Here is a 21,582-nt window from a genome sequence, read left to right as displayed (position 1 = left end):
ACTATCGTGAAATTCCATGCGAAGCATGAAGGCGATAGAGCAAGGCTGGAGTAGTGTCCTTAGAAACCGAATGAAGGCCAAGGTGAACACAAGCTGCCACATGAAGCAAGGTGGTGAAAAGTTCACACCCACTGGGAAAATTGCAGATACCTTGAAGTTAAGCTGCAGGAGCGAGAGCCGAGAGCGAACTCCAGGCAGTAATAGAGAAGAGGAATATGTCCCACACTGGTGATCAAACAAGCAATCGAAGAAGGAGGCATAGGATGGGTGGCCAAGCATGGCAGACAAACGGCATGCATTTCTACTGAGGAGAAAGTCATGGTGGTAGGACACCAGTAATTCGGCAACTTCTGCATACAGACTCTCAATTGGGCTAGCGTGAAAGGTGCCAAGGGGATGCCATGATGATGGATAGTCTTGAGACGGTGTAAGACGGACAGACATGCAGATGAATAAAAGAAGCACCCGTAATCTTAAGTTTCGAATGGACAAGGGACCAGTACAAATGGAGGAGGGCCAATCTGCACCCCACAAAGTACCAATGAGGACACATAGAACACTGAGGGATCGCATACAGCGGTCTGCCAGGTATGACGCATGAGAGGACCAAGGAAGTTTCCTATTGAGGATGATCCCCAGAAATTTCATAGTTCAAATGAATGGAAGAGCAACAGGTCCAAGATGTGGGGGAGAAACCTATTGTGCCACCAGAAATTCATACAAACGGTTTGTCAGAGGAAAAACGAAAGCCACTGTCAATGCTTCATAAGTAAAGATGATTGATACATCGCTGAGGACGCCGCTCAATGAGACAGGTCCGTGGAGTACTGCAGTTGGGTAGGTGGAAGTGGGATGATGTGTAGGAAGGATTTGCATCTAAGTCTGTTGCAGGGATGTGAGACATGAGTCAAGTGGTTGTGAGCAGGGGTTGAGCAGGGGGCGGTGGAATACCACTGTGGGAGGGGTGGGGAGGATACTGGAGAGGATATTCCTCATTTCAGGACATAGTGAGAGGTAACTGAAACTTTGGCGGGAAATGTGATTCAGTTGCTCCAGTCCTGGGTGGTACTGAGTCATGAGAGGAGTGCTCCTTTGTGACCAGACAGTGTGTATGTGGGACGTGGGAGATGAGTGGAATGATAAGACATGAGACATCTATTTCTGGACAAGATTGGGAGGGTAGCTTTGGTCTGTGAAGGCCTAAGTGTCACCATTCAGATATTTGGAGAGAGACTGCTTGTCGCTACAGATGTCACAGCCATGGGTAGCTAGGCTGCATGGAAGAGACACCTTGGTATGCAATGGGCAGCTACTTTCGGAAGTGGAGTTATTGTTGGTGGTTGGTATGTTTGATGTGGAGGTCAAAATTGAGGAAGGGGCTTGTTAGGTTGAGGATTATCAGGTAAAATGAATCGAGGAGAAGGTGTTGAGGTTCTGGAGGAATGTGGATAGGGTGTCCTCACCTTCGATCCACATCACAAAGGTGTCACCAGTGAATCTGAACCAAGTGAGGGGTTTGGGGGTTCTGTACCATAGATTTGTTTGTAGGTGAAGCCTTCAAATGAGAAACAATTGCAGGTGAGGATACAGCTAGTCATAGTGACCTGGAAGTAGGTTGTAGGTTTGAAGTCAGTTGGATGTTCAAAAAGGTAGTGTTCCATAGTGGCAAGGTCATAGGCATTGAGGATGGAAGTGTAGAGGGAGGTGGCATTGACAGTAAATAGAACATTATAGCTCCACTTACGAGACTTTCATTCTTCTTCACAGCAACCACAAAGATAATTAGTAAAAGTGCGCTGCAAACTGAATGAAGTCATTTCTATTATCTTTATTCACTCAACTGACTGTATTGCAGCGAAGATTTTCCAGCAGTTCTGTAATGCAATCTGAACATCCAGGTTTGATCATTATTTTATGATTTTTTCCATTTGTATTAACTGGCTATTAAAATGGGCTAAGAATAAAACTTGACACAACTGAAGTTCAATTTTTGCGAATAATTTTTTATATTTTTATTCAATCATGGAACATAAATATTCTTCACATGATTAGGTAGGTAGACAATAAGCCATAAACAGGACATTAAAGTCCAATATAAACCAAAAGCAATGATACTGTGTATCACTGAAAATTATTTAAAACACTTACAGCTCTGATGGTTCCTTCCAATCCAAGATGAAGCCCGTGTGGCCCATTCATATGCTTCAACATTACAGCATTAGCGAAATGTTCATAAGGCAGGATTATCTTGCCATTCTCTCTCAATATCAAACGACCTTGAGCATCTAGTGCCACACGAGATGCCATCATCCTAAAATTGAATAACATACTGGTAACATCAAAAACACTTTATTATATTTAAATCACAATGTTTACGATCTAACAAAAAGTTTGTTTCATGTTTTAAAATGCCACAGCTTACAACCAGCTGTCAAAATAGGAACCACTCACAACAAAGCTGTATAAGGGAAATAAAGTTAGAGCATGAAAAATGATGGAAGGACTTATGGACTGAATATTGGATATGTGACATTTACATAAAACTGGCAGGCATCTAGACAATGTCCCCCCAAGCAAAATACTGCACATAATTATTTCCTTTACATCTAAATTACTACTATGTCGTTTAAGTGTTTGGGAGAGGGTTCAGAGAACCACTTTCAGACTATTCTAGACCATTCCACTCTCAAACAACATGTGGGAAATATGAAAACAGAAATATTTCTGCACATGCTCGGATTTGTATTATTTTATTGCAACTGTCGTTCTCCCTGTTTGGGAGGAATCAACAAAATAATTTGGCTTTCAGAGGAGAAAGCTGGTGCTTGAAATTTTATGAAAAGATCTCACCAAAACAGAATATGCTTTGGTTTTAATGAGTGCCACTAAAACTCACATATTATATTTGTGATACTCTCTCCACTATTTCATGATAATACAAAATGAGCTGACCTTTGATCTTGTTCTTCATGTGCTATCTATCCTATATGTTAAGGACCCCACACTGCACAGCAATATTCCAGAAGAGGACAAACAAGTTGTTCACAATTGTAATCCCTAGGTACCTCATTGAATCAACATCTTTTAAATTGTTTGTGATTTATCGTGTGACTGAAAATTAATGGACTTTTTAAGTACTCATATGGAGGTCCTCACACTATTTATTGTTTAGGGTCAACTGCCATTTTTTCACAATAAAGATTTCTTGTCTGAAACATTTTGCAATTTGTTTTGATCTTCTAATAACTTTACTAGGCAGAAAATGACAGTGTCATCTGCAAACAATCTGAGAGCTGCTCAGATTGTCTTCTAATCATTTATATAAATTAGGAAAAGCTGGTGGCTTATAACACTTCCTTGAGGAACCCCAGATATCATTCCTGTTTCACTTTATGGTTTGGTGTCAATTACTATGAACAGTGACCTATCTGACAGGAAATTGAGAATCCAGTTGCCCAACTGAAATGAAACACCATAGGATTGCTTGTGAGGAACTGTGTCAAAAGCACTCTGGAAATCTAGATATATGTAACCAACTTGAAATCTCATGCTGGTTGCACTTATTACTTCAGGTGAACAAAGAGCCACTTGTGTTTCACAAAAATGATATTTTTTGAGTACGTGCTGGTTGGTCAACAAATTGTTTGCTTCGAGGCATTGCATAATGATTGAACACAGTACATGTTCCATAATCCTCTGAATAACACACACTTTGAACCATTTTCAAAAATACAAATCATTTTCAGCAACAATCAAAAACTACACACACTTGAGTAGTCTGTTTTACAGTGTCACGCATTCTCTCTAATACAAACATTCTTAACATCTTTCAAACTGTACATCTTTTTATCACAGCTCTCTCTTCCAGCACACGCACGAATAGTACATCATAGCATATGTAACAGATTATGCAAATAAAATTAAGAGTAGGACATAGTACTACCCATTTCATGTACGAAATCATGACTAATAAAAACAGCACAGTGTAAAGTGTAAATGCCTTGGTAATGCTGTCTACTACGCAACAACCTAAAAAAAGCAGACATGTGATTGAATGGGAAAGGAAGGATCTCGTTTTGATGGGTAGGAGTACTACGTCTGTGTTATTCAGACAAAAGCACAAAGGTTGAAAAGAGCTAGGAGGGAAAGAACACAACCTGTGGGAAATCTTTCAGATGAATTTATTTGCACACAGCCAGAATATTTGTGTATAAAATGGTGAAATAACATCTAATAGTCAAATGTGTCACGCACATCATATGTACGCTTTCAATACCAGCTACTAGTCCCTTGAGTTTTCCTGAGAAAAAGCTTGGAGGATAACATCGCTGTAATTAACATTTGGAAGTACAAACCCTTTGTATAGGAACACAGCACAGAATACAATGTGCAAAATGTTTTGCACTTTTTCATATGGATATGATGTATATAATAGGGAGTTGAGAGTAAGAGTTCAACAAAAGCATATTGTAAGGTCAGTGAGTGGTTTAATACAAAGTGTGGTAGAAGTGGGAAGAATTTTGAGGAAGGGAACAATAAAAGGCAATTAAAGCCTTGGTAAAGGAGGTTCACCTCGTGCTTTTCTGCTCCCAACCCTTTGTCATATGGGTCATACTTGTTTGAGAGACCCACGCATCCATCCAGTTCATTCTATTCCAATTTTGTCACTGATGTATCACACCACAACTGAGGTAGAATCACCTGTGAAAGCACCTATTTTATATATAAGCTCTGTTGAAACTACTGCGCAGTTTTCTGCTTAGACATTACTACCAATCAAGAATCCACCACTGGGCCATTCCATGCCAAGTGGTTTAATTTTGAAAAAAAGTTCCTGCATGACCAAAAAGGATTTTCATAAAATTTTGTGCAAACATCTGCACATTCCCTATGAACACTGGTGAAGTTTTACTTTTGCCAATATAATATTTGCAGAGGTACAGTCATTTGGTTGATACCACAGCGCAGCTATCCAAAGTGCACCCCCGAAGTTTCACCAACTTTGATGTATAATATTTCCGCAATTTTTTCTTAAAAGAGAAAACTAAGCCTTCTTGTACAATTTTTTGCACTCTCTTAAGAGAAAAAATGAATAAAAGATTTCTTGAGCAATTTTCATATTGATAATTTGAAGCCAAGTCAGCCAAAAGAATTGATGGTTAAAAAAAAATAAAAGGTAAATTTTATCTTTAATGACTCTGGGACTATGTGGGGGTAAACTTGAAACTTTTCACATAATAACCTACCCACATGTGGAACAAGAGTGTAAAGATGACCGATAGTATAAATGTGTTGCTATTGTCCTTGGTGGCTTGTCCACTTCTCGTTTCTTGTAAAGTCAGAAAACCAGTATCCTCATACATCTACATGAGTATTTTGCAATTCACAGTTAAGTGTCTGGAAGAGGGTAAATCAAACCTCCTTCAAGCTATTTCTCTTCCATTCCATTCTCTAATAGCGCATGGGAAAAATGAACTCTTAAATCTTTCCGTGTCAGCTCTGATTTCTCTTTTTATTTTGATGATCATTTCTCCCTAAGCAGGTGGGCACCAACCAAATATTTTGACACCTTAATGATCACGTTGGTAATTGAAATTTCATGAGGAGATGCTTCCATAATGAATAATGCCTTTGTTTTAAGGATTAACCAATGGAAAATCGAGACTAAACAATGGAAAATCAAGAATGAACTGTAACAATATTATGAAAAGGAAAGTTGCTACTCTCCATAGAGTGGAGATGCTGAGTCACAGATAAGCATAACAAAAAGACTGTCAGAAAGTGACCTTTCGGCCAGCAAGGCTTTTGTTGAAAGTAGATCCCCCCCCCACACACACACACAGCCAATGTGGTCATGTGTGTGAGAGATAATTTGGCGTGTGTGTGTGTGTGTGTGTGTGTGTGTGTGTGTGTGTGTGTGTGTGTGTGTGTGTGTGCACCCATTTTTTCGATGAGGGCCTTGTAGGCTAAAAGCTCAAATCATTCTGCAACTGGTCTTTATCATGTAATGACTTTACAAGATGGTAAGTGACAGCATCGTCTGCAAATAATCTATGAGGGCCATTCAAATAGCAATAAAACACATTTTTTCCCCTGAAAGCAGGTCGGTATTATTCAAGATTCCAATGTACAATATCATTCTCCATTTTTTTGTCTACAAAATCCTGCTTTTCAACATAATCTCAGTTCAATGTGATGGTCTTATGCCACTTTACCGTGGCGAGGAACCCAGCAGGCACACATCTTTGAGTATTCCAACAAGTGGACATGTGTGTCACCACTATGAACAGAGACATCCAAGTGAGCAGCGAGGTGTTTCTTTATGATGTGTCAATCACCTCGAATGAAGTGTCCACATGGTGCACCATTGCAAGAGTTACAGTTGTGTGCAGCTGGTTGGCATGCAGATCAGACCGGTTTGCACGACCTTGTTGTGATGATGACAGATGCCTTGCCCAATGACTCACCGTGCTTCTGTTCACAGCTAGGTCACGTAAACATTCTGCAGGTATCTATGAATATCTGCAATGCTCAGGTTTTCTGTCAAAAGAAACTCAATGATTGCTCTATACTTGGAATGCATCTCAATTTAAAAACGCCATCCTGAAGGCTATATATAGCGCCACCATCTACTGGAATGCCATGAAAATATAGGGGCGAAGTGGGAATATTCTACAAAGTCCTACAACAAAATCTGCAAAAAAAATCTGCATTTTTTCCAGTTGAAATTGGCCAGGAAAAAATGAAAAATAAGGTGTTGCACTACCACTGAATGCCCCTTGTAATAGGGATGCTCAGATTGTCACCTGAACTGTTTATGTAGATCAGGAACAGAAGAGGGTCTAAAACACTTCCTTGGGGAATTATAGTTATTACTTCTGTTTTACTCTATGACTTTCAGCCCGTTACTATGAACTGTGAATTTTCTGACAAGAACTCATGAATCCAGTTACACTCCACAGACATGCATTTTGATTAGAAGTCACTTACAAGGAGCAGTGTTAAAACCTCCTGGAAATCTAAAAATCAATTTGACTTCCTCTGTCAATAGCACTCACTACTTCAAGAGAATACAGAGCTAGGTGTGTTTCACAAGAATGATATTTTCGGAATCCGTGTCGGCTATTTGTCAATACATTCAAACACAGTATATGTTCCAAAATCCTACTGCAAATCAGAACTGGTGATATGGGTTAAGCAGATTATTTCCTTTCTTGGGAGTTGGTGTGACTTGTGCAACTTTCCCATAGCCATCGAGGCCACACCCGACAGCTGTGCAGTAGCATCCATGGCTTGGTTTGTCTACCACATGTTCTCAAACCTGATAAGGGTTCCTTTATGCAAGATCCCAATACTTATGGTACATTTCATTAAGTGTCAGAGACCAAAGCTAGAAGGGGTCTCTTTCAAGATCCTAGGCTTATGTTTCCTTCAAGCCACTTGAATTTTTTTTACACATTTCATTAATTTGTTATAGAATATAAATACTATATACACTGTCGGCCAACAATGTCACTGAGGATGCTGGAATAACTGTAATAATGTGCTGTTTCAGAACCCAGTACTTGTTATTCCTTGATGGCTAGTAACATGAATTTGTTGGGCCCTGTGAGTGTATAAAGCATATTAAAGCATCCTTCTGCTCAGAAAAAGTCCCACAGACATTTCCAATTCATCACTCTTTTTCATAAATGCATGCAGCATATTGTCCTGGCTGGAGGTCGAATGCTAATATATCTCCTTCACTCTTGTCTCTCATTTTGGGCAGGAAAGGTGATGCAGCATTTGAAATAGTGCCGACCTGAATTATTGTTTCATCAGTTGGCAAAAAATACAAGATTATTTTCTATAGTTCCTGTTACAGTACACCCATGTTAAAAATCTCTCTTCTTGTAATGCTTAATTTCATTCAATTTCTTCTTTTTTTAAATGAAATCAAATTTATGAAAAAACAGAGTGATTGATTGGAAATGTCTGAGAGGCTTCTAATAAGCAGAAGGATGCTTTAATAAGCTTTATGTACTCAAATGGCCTTCAAGGAGTGACAAGTAGGTGTACTGGGTTTTGGAACAGCACATTCTTGCAGTTACTGCAGCAGCCATGACAGTATTCACCAGCAGTATATATAGCACATACATACTATGGCAAATTAATGAAACTTCTAGAAAATTCAAATAAACCGAAGGAAATACAAGCTTAGGATCTTACAAGAGACCTCTTCTAACTTTGGCCTCAGACACTCTGGATAATAAAAAAAAATACATACAGGTAATGACAAATATGCATCCCATTTTATGTGCTTTACATTATTTTTCAACATAGTCCCCACACCGGTTCACACTTTTGCCCACCACAGCACTAAATTTGAGATGCCTCTGTGGCAGAATTCATCCGACTGACTATGGAACCACTGGCGGACGGCTGTCTTAGCTTCATCGTTATTTGTGAATCACGCCAAGAACTTCTTCAGCGATCTGAAAACGTGGACATCACTGCAGGCGAGGTCTGGACTGTATGGTGGGTGGTCCAGAATCTCCCAGTGAAATACCGAGAGCTTCTCGGCAGTTCTGGTTGCCATATGTGGTGTCACATTGTTGTGGAGCAGAATCACTCTGGCCACGTCGAGAATCCCTTGGTTATCAATGGAGAGACGTCTACAGACGTTAAAGTAACCTCTGGCGTGCCACAGGGGAGTGTTATGGGACCATTGCTTTTCACAATATATATAAATGACCTAGTAGATAGTGTCAGAAGTTCCATGAGGCTTTTCGCGGATGATGCTGTAGTATACAGAGAAGTTGCAGCATTAGAAAATTGTAGCGAAATGCAGGAAGATCTGCAGCGGATAGGCACATGGTGCAGGGAATGGCAACTGTCCCTTAACATAGACAAATGTAATGTATTGCGAATACATAGAAAGAAGGATCCTTTATTGTATGATTATATGATAGCGGAACAAACACTGGTAGCAGTTACTTCTGTAAAATATCTGGGAGCATGCGTGCGGAACGATTTGAAGTGGAATGATCATATAAAATTAATTGTTGGTAAGGCGGGTACCAGGTTGAGATTCATTGGGAGAGTGCTTAGAAAATGTAGTCCATCAACAAAGGAGGTGGCTTACAAAACACTTGTTCGACCTATACTTGAGTATTGCTCATCAGTGTGGGATCCGTACCAGATCGGATTGACGGAGGAGATAGAGAAGATCCAAAGAAGAGCGGCGCGTTTCGTCACAGGGTTATTTGGTAACCGTGATAGCGTTACAGAGATGTTTAATAAACTCGAGTGGCAGACTCTGCAAGAGAGGCGCTCTGCATCGCGGTGTAGATTGCTCGCCAGGTTTCGAGAGGGTGCGTTTCTGGATGAGGTATCGAATATATTGCTTCCCCCTACTTATACCTCCCGAGGAGATCACGAATGTAAAATTAGAGAGATTAGAGTGCGCACGGAGGCTTTCAGACAGTCGTTTTTCCCGCGAACCATACGCGACTGGAACAGGAAAGGGAGGTAATGACAGTGGCACGTAAAGTGCCCTCCGCCACACACCGTTGGGTGGCTTGCGGAGTATAAATGTAGATGTAGATGTAGACCTTTGTCTGATGGCAGCTCTCAGATTAGACAGTGTGGAACAACAATTGTCGGCACTGATGGTTGCTCCTTGTGGCATGAAATCCAGCAGGAGTGGCCCATGGCTATCCCAGAATGCCATTAACATCACTTTCCCAACAGATGGTGCTGAATGGAACTTTTGGTCATAGGCAAACCAGGACATTTCCATAGCTATCCATGTTTCATCACCAGTAACAATGGGGTCCAGGAAACCCATACCCTCCTTGGATTACCGTTCCACATGTTTCAGTGAAGACATCATGCACTTGCCTTTCATCTTGTCATCCAACTGCTTAGGCACCCACCTCAACGACCCATGAACGAAGTTGTAAGCACTCCCATGCAATATGCCAAGCTCCTGGAAAATTGCTGTGATGAGAACAATCCAATCTGCTTTCACCATTGCATCCACGTGGGAAATGTTATCAGTCAATGAAGAACACATCCTCCCTGATCGATCACTGTCATGCATGGCTTCACAGCCTTTGTCGGATTCACACCACCACCTTAAAGTTGTCAAAATGAGACAGTTTTCCTCATATTTGGGCTGCACTTCCATGTAGATGTTGATGGGGGTTTATCCCTGGCTCCATAGAAAACAAATCACATTTCGTTGCTCTAATGCTGTGGACGAGTGAAGCACAACCGCCATCTTTAACAACTGACAGCAGTGTCATGTGGCGGACCTACCAGTATATAAGGCTAGCACAAACCAGGAAAGGCCCAGTGCAGGGAAAAGGGCAAAGACTTTCTGATTTTTCCTCATATTATCAGGCTAGGAATTCTGTGTGGGTGCGGTTGTACAACTATCGAGTGTAGCTAAGGGGATGAGCCAATCCATGTCAGATCAACACACTTCAAATAAAATTATTACCTCGCCATTTCAGAAGGGAGACAAAAATTTAATAGTCATGGGTGACTGGAATTCGTCAGTAGGAAAAGGGAGAGAAGGAAACATAGTAGGTGAATATGGATTGGGGGGAAGAAATGAAAGAGGAAGCCGCCTTGTAGAATTTTGCACAGAGCATAACTTAATCATAGCTAACACTTGGTTCAAGAATCATAAAAGAAGGTTGTATACCTGGAAGAATCCTGGAGACAGTAAAAGGTATCAGATAGATTATATAATGGTAAGACAGAGATTTAGGAACCAGGTTTTAAACTGTAAGACATTTCCAGGGGCAGATGTGGATTCTGACCACAATACATTGGTTATGAACTGCAGATTGAAACTGAAGAAACTGCAAAAAGGTGGGAATTTAAGGAGATGGGATCTGGATAAGCTGAAAGAACCAGAGGTTGTAGAGAGTTTCAGGGAGAGCATAAGGGAACAATTGACAGGAATGGGGGAAAGAAACACAGTAGAAGAAGAATGGGTAGGTCTGAGGGATGAAGTAGTGAAGGCAGCAGAGGATCAAGTAGGTAAAAGGACGAGGGCTAATAGAAATCCTTGGGTAACAGAAGAAATATTGAATTTAATTGATGAAAGGAGAAAATATAAAAATGCAGTAAATGAAGCAGGCAAAAAGGAATACAAACGTCTCAAAAATGATATCGACAGGAAGTGCAAAATGGCTAAGCAGGGATGGCTAGAGGACAAATGTAAGGATGTAGAGGCTTATCTCACTAGAGGTAAGATAGATACTGCCTACAGGAAAATTAAAGAGACCTTTGGAGAGAAGAGAACCACTTGTATGAATATCAAGAGCTCAGATGGAAACCCAGTTCTAAGCAAAGAAGGGAAGGCAGAAAGGTGGAAGGAGTATATAGAGGGTTTATACAAGGGCGATGTACTTGAGGACAATATTATGGAAATGGAAGAGGATGTAGATGAAGATGAAATGGGAGATAAGATACTGCGTGAAGAGTTTGACAGAGCACTGAAAGACCTGAGTCGAAACAAGGCCCCGGGAGTAGACAACATTCCATTAGAACTACTGATGGCCTTGGGAGAGCCAGTCATGACAAAACTCTACCATCTGGTGAGCAAGATGTATGAAACAGCCGAAATACCCACAGTCTTCAAGAAGAATATAATAATTCCAATCCCAAAGAAAGCAGGTGTTGACAGATGTGAAAATTACCGAACTATCAGTTTAATAAGTCACAGCTGCAAAATACTAACGCGAATTCTTTACAGATGAATGGAAGAACTAGTAGAAGTGGACCTCGGGGAAGATCAGTTTGGATTCCGTAGAAATGTTGGAACACGTGAGGCAATACTAACCTTACAACTTATCTTAGAAGAAAGATTAAGAAAAGGCAAACCTACGTTTCTAGCATTTGTAGACTTAGAGAAAGCTTTTGACAACGTTAACTGGAATACTCTCTTTCAAATTCTGAAGGTGGCAGGGGTAAAATACAGGGAGCGAAAGGCTATTTACAATTTGTACAGAAACCAGATGGCAGTTATAAGAGTCGAGGGGCATGAAAGGGAAGCAGTGGTTGGGAAAGGAGTCAGACACGGTTGTAGCCTCTCCCCGATGTTATTCAATCTGTATATTGAGCAAGCAGTAAAGGAAACAAAAGAAAAATTTGGAGTAGGTATTAAAATTCATGGAGAAGAAGTAAAAACTTTGAGGTTTGCCGATGACATTGTAATTCTGTCAGAGACAGCAAAGGACTCGGAAGAGCAGTTGAACGGAATGGACAGTGTCTTGAAAAGAGGATATAAGATGAACATCAACAAAAGCAAAACGAGGATAATGGAATGTAGTCAAATTAAATCGGGTGATGCTGAGGGGATTAGATTAGGTAATGAGACACTTAAAGTATTAAAGGAGTTTTGCTATTTAGGGAGTACAATAACGGATGATGGTCGATGTAGAGAGGATATAAAATGTAGACTGGCAATGGCAAGGAAATCGTTTCTGAAGAAGAGAAATTTGCTAACATCAAGTATAGATTTAATTGTCAGGAAGTCGTTTCTGAAAGTATTTGTATGGAGTGTAGCCATGTATGGAAGTGAAACATGGACGATAACCAGTTTGGACAAGAAGAGAATAGAAGCTTTCGAAATGTGGTGCTACAGAAGAATGCTGAAGATAAGGTGGGTAGATCACGTAACTAATGAGGAAGTATTGAATAGGATTGGGGAGAAGAGAAGTTTGTGGCACAACTTGACTAGAAGAAGGGATCGGTTGGTAGGACATGTTTTGAGGCATCAAGGGATCACAAATTTAGCATTGGAGGGCAGTGTGGAGGGTAAAAATCGTAGAGGGAGACCAAGAGATCAATACACTAAGCAGATTCAGAAGGATGTAGGTTGCAGTAGGTACTGGGAGATGAAGAAGCTTGCACAGGATAGAGTAGCATGGAGAGCTGCATCAAACCAGTCTCAGGACTGAAGACCACAACAACAACAACATTTCAGATTTTGCAAAATTTTGTATATTCATAGTGGGTGCTGAGGCTAAGAAAAATAACAGATCTCAGTTTTTTTTATTTCAGACTGTTTCTGAAACATGGCTATGTAAAATTTTACAAAAACTGACCAAAACAGCAGGAACAGACTTATTTTAAATCATTCTAGGAGCTGCCCTAATTGCACTATAAAGCTGGGAAAGGCGTCATTTTGTAGCATTTTCATGCTCTTTCCCGTGACATGCAACATGGTGTAGGTTCTAATTTAAAAAAAATTTCAAAATATAACTTTAAAATTGTATTTCTTTCCAAAAAAGTCCATAATTCAAAATTTTCAAAATACGTCAATAAAAAATCACATGGCAAAATATAAATATGGGATGATGATGGGTACATTATCAACAAAAAATTATCCTGACTTGTTTTTCACTAGTAGTTCCTTCTGGCCAAACCTATCTTATCTTCAATCACTATGAATTTAATTAAAATATACAGACAAGAAGAAAGAGAGAGAGAGAGAGAGAGAGAGAGAGAGAGAGAGAGAGAGAGAGAGAGTGAGAGAGAGAGAGGAATATCAAAATATCATCATCTCAAAACAAAACCAATCAGCATACTGTATAATTAAATTCAGTCGATTGCTTACTTTAATTTTATACAATATAAATTAATATCCTATTAATTGAAAATCTGTGATAAATGTAGGGAAGAAGAAACAATATTGAAAAATACAGAGCCAATCAGTGATAAAGATGTTGAAGATGAAGTTTCTTCTGGATATAAGATAATCATTCCAGACGAAGACCCAGACTTCAGCAAAATTTCAATGGTTGTTTGAACACTTAACACATCACTTCAAGAACTACACTAGATCCCAACTGAAAAAAAAGAAAACATCAAAGCACGCTGTCAAATCAAAAGTGGAAAAATAGGAGGGAAAAAACCACATCCTGTTAAACGGAAAAAAAACTTTTTGTTGCTGCTGAAGCTTCTTTATCAGATAATGATACTGAAATTGACAAATTTGCTCTCCAAAACCTCACAACTAACCTTTTTAATTCTAAATGTTTAGGAAAAAACCAATGAGTCACACAATTTTAACTGAAAAGTGGAGTATCAGGAGGATACTGTGCGAATTTGATGCTGTTAATTACATGGTTCAGCAAAAAAAGTTAAGTTTATGGCAGGTCCAAACCCAAAAGCAGGGAAATGTTTACCAATAGAAACTGTCAAACCTGTACATTCATTTTACGAAAAATATGAAGATAGCCAGGTATTAAACACTGTTTAATGGTTACAGAACCAAATGGAAATTTAAAAAAAAATTCTGTGAAACCTTAAAGAAGCTCACAGGCATTTTAAAGACAAGTTTCCTACCATAACAACAGGTTTTTCTAAAACTGCTGGGTTGAGACCAAAACACTGCATATTAGTTGGACGGAGTGGCGCACACTACATCCGCGTACGCACAACTCAACAACACAAAAAAATAAATAACTGAAAATGAAAAACTAAAAACAGTAACAAATGGCAACTTAAACAATTACAAGCAATGCAAAAATGCTTTGCAAGCCATGATCAACTGACTGCAACTTGGGAAATTGTGACTATTGCCCAAGTGAAACTGAAATACGTAAAATTTTACAAGTCTCTCTTGATGAAAATCTGGTTAAATGACTAGAGTTCTGCCAGTAGCTGTCTGTTGATCATTGTAATCTGAAAATCATACAGAAAACTTCTGAAGGATTTACAGCTTTATTCTGTAGCATGACATCCTCTTTGGTTTAGCACGACTTCATTGCCGAGCAGCAAAGAGTATTTTTTAACTCCACAAAACAAAATCTTAATGAACTGGAATTTGTTGTTACATGTGATATTTCAGAAAATTACAGTATGCTTCTACAGCGTGAAGCTCACAGTTACCACTGGACTAAGTCAGCAGATTATTAAACATCCTTTTGCTATTAACTACAAACAGTTACACAAAACTGAGTATGTGAGCTTTGTTATCATTTCTGATTGTCCAGAGCACAATGCAATTGCTGTTTGTGCCTTTCAAAAGAAGCTAATTTCATATTTAACAAATAAATTTCAAAAGCTTCAAAAAAGCTTTACTATTTTTCAGATGTTCTGCTGCTCAATACAAAAATAAGAAAAACTTACTGAACCTTTGCCTTCATGGGGAAGACTTCAACATAAAAATCGAGTGGCACTTTTCAGCCACAGCACATGGGAAGGGCGTGTGATAGAGTAGGGGGTTCCATTAAGATACTGGTAGATCATCCAAGTTTGCAAAGGCCATACCAACCAGATACAAACCCTATGAGGCTATTTGAGTGATAACGCAACAAAAATATATTCCGCCTTTCCCACTGTAGAATATTACGCTGCTTCCAAAATGGTCTTAAAAATCTGGCTTGAAGAAGTGTTGACAACCAAAAGAACACATCTATTTCATGCATTCATTCCCAGCTCTACATAAACTAAAAGTGAAATACTTTTCATATGATGTGCAGAGTTGGGAGTGGGAGGTAACTACATCACTGGACAAATCGAAATTACGAGATATATCAGTCTATGCCACCAATGAGTATGACAAAACTGAGTGAAGAAGTTGAGGAAACGAAAATAACTTTTCTTTATCCATGTAGACTGTTTACATTGCTCTCCTATCCTGCTCACGCGGGTGTGCTGTGGGTGTTAGTTATGGATGTTCTCGCAAAAGTAAATCCATTTACTCCGACTACGAGAACATATATTCTTGTTGAAAGTGATGCAAGCCAAACCAAACCGGCTTTTTAAAAATGTTATCTGTGAAGGCCCAAAATAATTTTTTGGGAAACTGAATTCAACTCAGACTTTTTCTTCAGGTTAGTATTAACTTATATTTTGTAGATAGTTATCTAGAAATTGTTCTTAGTTTCTATTGTGTTGTATTCAACTGTATTAAGATACACATTACTCAAAAACAAGCACCACGTAATTAATAGTTCTGGTCCAAGCAACATGGAACAGAGCTATTACATCAATAATTAAACTTTTTTTATGCCTTATTTAAATTTGCATTTATAGGTCCAATGTCCAACATTTTTGTTTTACCAATTAACAGGCTATTAGTTTTGCATCAAATTAAAGTAAGCTGAGCTTAATTATAGAATATGCTTATTGGTTTTGTTTTAAGACAATGGTATTTTGATATTTCTGATAGTTTAGTTATCTTTCTGTATATTTTAATTAAATTCCTATTTGTTAAAATAGGTTTGGTAAAAATTGGACTTATACGACCATGTGTCTTGATCATTGGTCTGTGCGCACACCAAATAGCATTCCAGCATTAGTAATCGATTTTACACCAGTCACCATATGAAAGCTAGGTTCACTGGTGTAAAAATAATCATAATGTTGGCAAGTTGCTATTTCAGGTGAAAAACTTTCTGCTGATGATGATTGTGCTGTTAGGGAGTTTGTTGGGGGTGGGGAAGTGTTGGAAAATAAACTGGTAGCTGATCAGTTATACAACACTGATGAGACTGGGTTAAACTATAAAACGCTGCCTCAGCCACAGGCTCGGCACTTGCAGCCTGGAAGGGGGGTGGGGGTGGGTGGGGCGGAACAGCACTTACTGTTTACTACAAAGCCCAAAAAAGTGCTTGGACGAATGGTAATTTTGTTAAAGACTTGTTTTTGGTGCATTTGTCCTGGCTGTCAAAAAATACTCAAATTCCAAGAACCTACTACCACCCCGTGCAACTGTAGTGCTAGATAAAGCCCCATGCCACTCCCTTGTGTGTTAACTTGAACAAGGCAACATGAAAGCTATGTTTTTGCCCCCCCCCCCTCCTCCATAAGTGTGTAATTTTCTTACTTAATTTTGATTTATGACATTGTTTTGAGCTCTGTAAATGACTCATTTCATTCTCCTCTGATTATCTGACCTTTACAGCTTTCCAACCATCTCATGGTCCCAGATGTAATGGATAGTCAAGGTTCAACTTTTTTAGTGAAAACCAAGTCAGAAACATTTATTTAACAATGAATCCGTCACCATCCCATATTTATATTTTGTCACGTGATTTACAACGGAACTAAGTATTTATGGAAATATTATCAAAATTTCAGATTATGTACTTTCTGGAAAAAAAAAAAAAATCAAAATTTCAATCTGTATTTTGAAAAAAAAAAAAAAAAAAAAAAATTATTAATTAGAACCTATGTTGTGTTGTATACCACTGGAAAGAGCATAAAAAATGATGCAAAATAACGCCTTTCCCAGGTCTATGGCTCAATTAGGACATCTTCTAGAGTAATTTTTTTGGACAATTTTTGGAAATTTTACATAGCCATATTTAAGAAATGGTTTGAAATAAAAAATTGAAATTTAGCATTTTCTTAATCTCAGTACCCACAATGAGTGTATTACATTTAAGAAAATCTAGAATGGTAAGGTACACTGCGTGTGTGTGTGTGTGTGTATTTGACACGGAATGATCCAGATGCTGGGTTTCACAATTTAAAAGAAACAAGGAGTGGACAAGCCAGCATGGCAAGAAATAGCAACACGTTTATATCATTTTTCATCAGTATACTAATGAGCCACATAAACTGCAAACTATGTGAACACAAAATATGCTGTACTTTAAACTAGAATTAAACTGACACATCAACAGTATTGCACAATAAAAGAGACTGAGTGCAAGTCCAGGACCCAGACCTACACATGTTCCTTTCATGATCACTGTTTTCTCAACTGCTGGCTGAGGTCATCAAACAGACACTGACTAGTCCATATTCCTTCATAATATACTTTCCACAGGGTATTAGTCGAACAGTATTACAAGATAACCTCTACATATCCATTCACAATCTGCAAACCATTGTCCTGGGCATAGCAGATATCCTCTCTTCTCATTTCAGCTGCATATGGAATGTGATAGTCAGCATGTATTTTTGTACATGTCAATCCCCATTTTTCAGCATTTCCATGATGCTCTCCCATGATTACTCATGTTGCCCTTCCTTGTAAATGTTCATATCACCCTGTTGGTATAAACTAGTCTGAAAATTCATGTTGTATGTCATTACTTTGGTAGGTGCTCAATAATAAGCACAATACACAAGTATGCATTTATTTTGCTGGACTGCTTGACAAAGATAGATGGTGCTCCGCAATACTGCTCCCCTCCCCCAGCAGTCAGTGTGAGGTGGAGCAATCGTCCTCTTCTCCTTACATCATCATCCATTAAAAAAAGAATATTTTAAGAAATCAAATTTGTGATGAAAGATTTATGAAAATTCAATTCTGAAATGTAAAACAAACTTAGGAAAATATTTATTATAAATAAGGCAGTTCTTACTGTAAGTAGGCAGCACTTGGTAGCATTGATGCTTCCTTTAATTCGCTGAAGCACTGTAACAATTCCACTGATGGATTCCATCCTTTATTTTGCAAATATAATTGAAGCAGCATGTACAACTTTTCTGTCACATAACCAGCACCAGCAAATGGAGGGCCCATCTCAGTTTGTATTCCCTTTGCAACTATATTCTTCATGGTTTCAGCAAGATCCATCGGACTTTTGGGAATTTCCCCTGGAAGTCTGCATAACAAAAAAACATTTATTAATTCTGGCAGCTGTTTCAACGCAACAAAAATTAATTAAGAACTACGATATCTTTAGCAATTTGTTCAAAAAAGGCGTAAGTCGGAATAAATAAGATATTGAAACTCAGTAACCTATAATGGAATATAAAAGTAACAATCACATTACCACAGTAATTTATATCTATTTGTTGCCTTATGGGGAAAACTATGCAAAATACCATTTATATGGCATTTTTAAATCGTTTTGACCACCGAAAACTTTATACACTTTAATAAAATAACAACTTAAATTTTAATGTCATACATCTTATTCAGGTTTGACCAAAAGTCAATCACGCTCATCAAAAGTAGTGGGGATGAGGAAGTCCAGCAGTTTTTTCCACTGGCGAATGTAAAATAGTCATTTGCTATCGAATATCGTTTGAAAACTGCATTTTTTTCTGTTAATTGTGCTATCTCACATATTTACTTCACGTAAAACACTGCCAAACACCATACGCAAATGTTACTTTTTTTCTCCTGATTAAAAAAAAAGCAAGGCTTGGGTTGACTACAGACAAACTTCGATGTCTCTTCCGCACTCTTCGATTAGAAAATTATTTCGTTTACTTACCCGAACCCAATCTTAATATTTGGAAGGTGATTCAAGCCAGTGTGTTACGATGACCAGTTGCGTCTTGTTACCATGGCAACAGGTGAATTGTCTTCGGAAATGGAGCGTAAAGATGTCTTTTGAACTGTTCCCTCCCGTATAAGGAACAGCTGATTGATATATCGAATAGCCTCCTTGACTCTGTTCGATAGTTGAGCGCAAGCGCGTGATGATCGATCTGTACACGAAGAAGTTGGGGCAATTCGAAATTAAGACAGTACGAAGGAGTGTGTAATTCGCATTGTTTGTGATGATATATTCCGCATAAAAATACTTATCTGCCTATGAGAAATCTAGGGCGAGAGTAACGTATAATGTCACCATTACTGTATGAGTTACAGTTATTTCTTGATATGTCTTAAATAATGACATCGTACGAAATGTGCGAAGTTTTCAGTGGTGAGCCCGCAAATAAGTTTTCAGCTCTTCCATTGGCAGCCAGTACAGTCATTTTAGGAAAAGTGAACATGTAGGCCAGTAAATTTCGAAGTTCACAAACCAACAACGCACATACACGCACTGTTATCTAATGGAAATGAAGCAGTCGTGTTCACCAATAAATTATTCCGTGCTGTAGCTGATGAGTAGCAGCCTATTGTTAGCTCTAGTAGCCGAACCTGAAAATGACAGCCACTTTTTTAAAATACATGAAGCAGCTCTTAACCATCATACATCAAAGATTGCTTCAGTAGTATTCTGGCCTTCATATTCTCAGACTTGTATTCTAGAACTTATTTTAACGTTGACATGGAAGTGGGAACTAAAGTCAGCATTGTTGGACACGTGAACATACGTAGCAGATTACTGAACACTAGCTACGCATGCATGAATCCAGGGACCCGTAAGTCAGCTATCATTGAACACTAAAATAAGGGAAAGAAAATATGGGTTGTCGTGGTAAAATTGAAGTCAGGTACTGAAAGAATATATCAGATAGGTCAACATATGTGTAGATGAAATCAAAGATTTTGCGAGTGGAAGAACCAGATGATCAAATACTACTCAGAATTGTCTTCTGCATGGAACCAGACGTTAATGCCTGCTGCATGCAATGCCCACAATCATACATATTCTAATATTTGCCTGTTCTGCCTTGTTTCTGCTGCTGCTACCTTTATTGTGGATTATTCGTTTCGAATCTCCACCAAAAAAGTGCTTGTATGTTGTTTCCCATATATGCAACGTTTTAATTGTGCTCTTTAGTATTTTTCATTTTATACTTTTAGCTTAACATTACCCGCAGCACCACATGTGAAATGCTACCTATTTCCTCTTCTCCAGTTTCGCTGTGTTTTACATCCATACGGTTCTGTTCTACAGATGTAGATGGCACACTCTTTTTCCTTGGTTTGAAACTACTAAAGATATTTTATTGGAGAAAGTTTTCTTTGTTTCCAGCAATTTGGTTCCGATGTGCCTCTTAGTTTAAGCAGGATCTTACTGCCTAGATGATTACTACTTTGAATGACATTTTTCTTTGCCATGTACTTTAATACAAATTCCATGTGAAGTAAATTCCAATCAGATGCTTGTTTTTTAATTTCAGACAATAACTCTGAACCATAGCATTCATTTCTATTTCCCTTGTAAGCTTAATTTTGCTAGCATTCTGAAATTGACTCTTCACTACTTTTTCTGTGACATGCAATGCAATGAAAGTGTCAATAAACTGCAGTCTAACTGCAGCATGCATTTTTGATTCCCCATTCATTACTGCTTGATATTTGTAGATGTTGCAGTTATTAGTTTTTTCCCGTATTTTCTGCTCATTTTTTTCTGGACTGTGTAATTTTATTTTACAGTCTACACATACATACTGCAAACCACTGGAAAGTGCATGGCAACGTGTACTGTCCATTGTAACAGGTTTCAGTGCTTCTTCCCATTCCTGTCTTGTATGGATGGCAGTAAGAAAACAAAATGCCCCTTTGCACAGTGTAATTGACATAATCATGTACTTGTGATACCTTTGGGAAGTATATGTATCGGGTTGTTGTATGTTCCTAGATTCATCTTTTAAAGCTGCCCCTTCAAGGCATTTTTGGGACAATTTGCATAAATTTTAAAGTTTCTGCCAGTTCATTTTCTTCACCATCTCTGTGACACTCTCCTGTGGGTGAGCAAACCATAACCATTCTTGCTTATGTTCTCTGTATATACTCAGTATAGTATTACTCCTATTTGATACAGCTCCCATACAGTTGAGCAAAATTCTAGGATGGGTTTGCAAGAGTGTTTTTGTAAGTAGTCTCAATCATAGACCAATGAGTCAAATTCTATCACTTGCATTACCCATGACTGCGGCTATATGATCACCACATTTTAAATCTGTACTAATTTTTACTCCCAGGTGCGT

The 21,582-nt window shown here is 38.6% G+C and overlaps 1 protein-coding gene across 1 annotated transcript in view; it reads right to left on the bottom strand.

Moving 5' to 3' along the window:
• The window catches only part of LOC124788357, a 95,496-nt gene extending 76,423 nt beyond the window's left edge, over nt 1-19,073 (bottom strand). The window contains exons 1-3 of the mRNA XM_047255622.1: nt 18,879-19,073; nt 18,327-18,569; nt 2,149-2,311 (exon numbers count right to left, since the gene is read on the bottom strand). Coding sequence (XP_047111578.1) covers nt 2,149-2,311; nt 18,327-18,569; nt 18,879-18,916 — 444 coding nt within the window. The 5' untranslated portion in view covers nt 18,917-19,073. The remainder of the gene's footprint in view (nt 1-2,148; nt 2,312-18,326; nt 18,570-18,878) is intronic.
• Between the last annotated feature and the right edge of the window lie 2,509 nt (nt 19,074-21,582).

Source organism: Schistocerca piceifrons, chromosome 3 (genome assembly GCF_021461385.2).
Source record: "Schistocerca piceifrons isolate TAMUIC-IGC-003096 chromosome 3, iqSchPice1.1, whole genome shotgun sequence".
Classification (NCBI taxonomy): Eukaryota; Metazoa; Arthropoda; class Insecta; order Orthoptera; family Acrididae; genus Schistocerca; species Schistocerca piceifrons.
The sequence above is the reverse complement of the archived record's forward strand: the minus strand, read 5'-3'. Positions and strand labels throughout refer to the sequence as shown.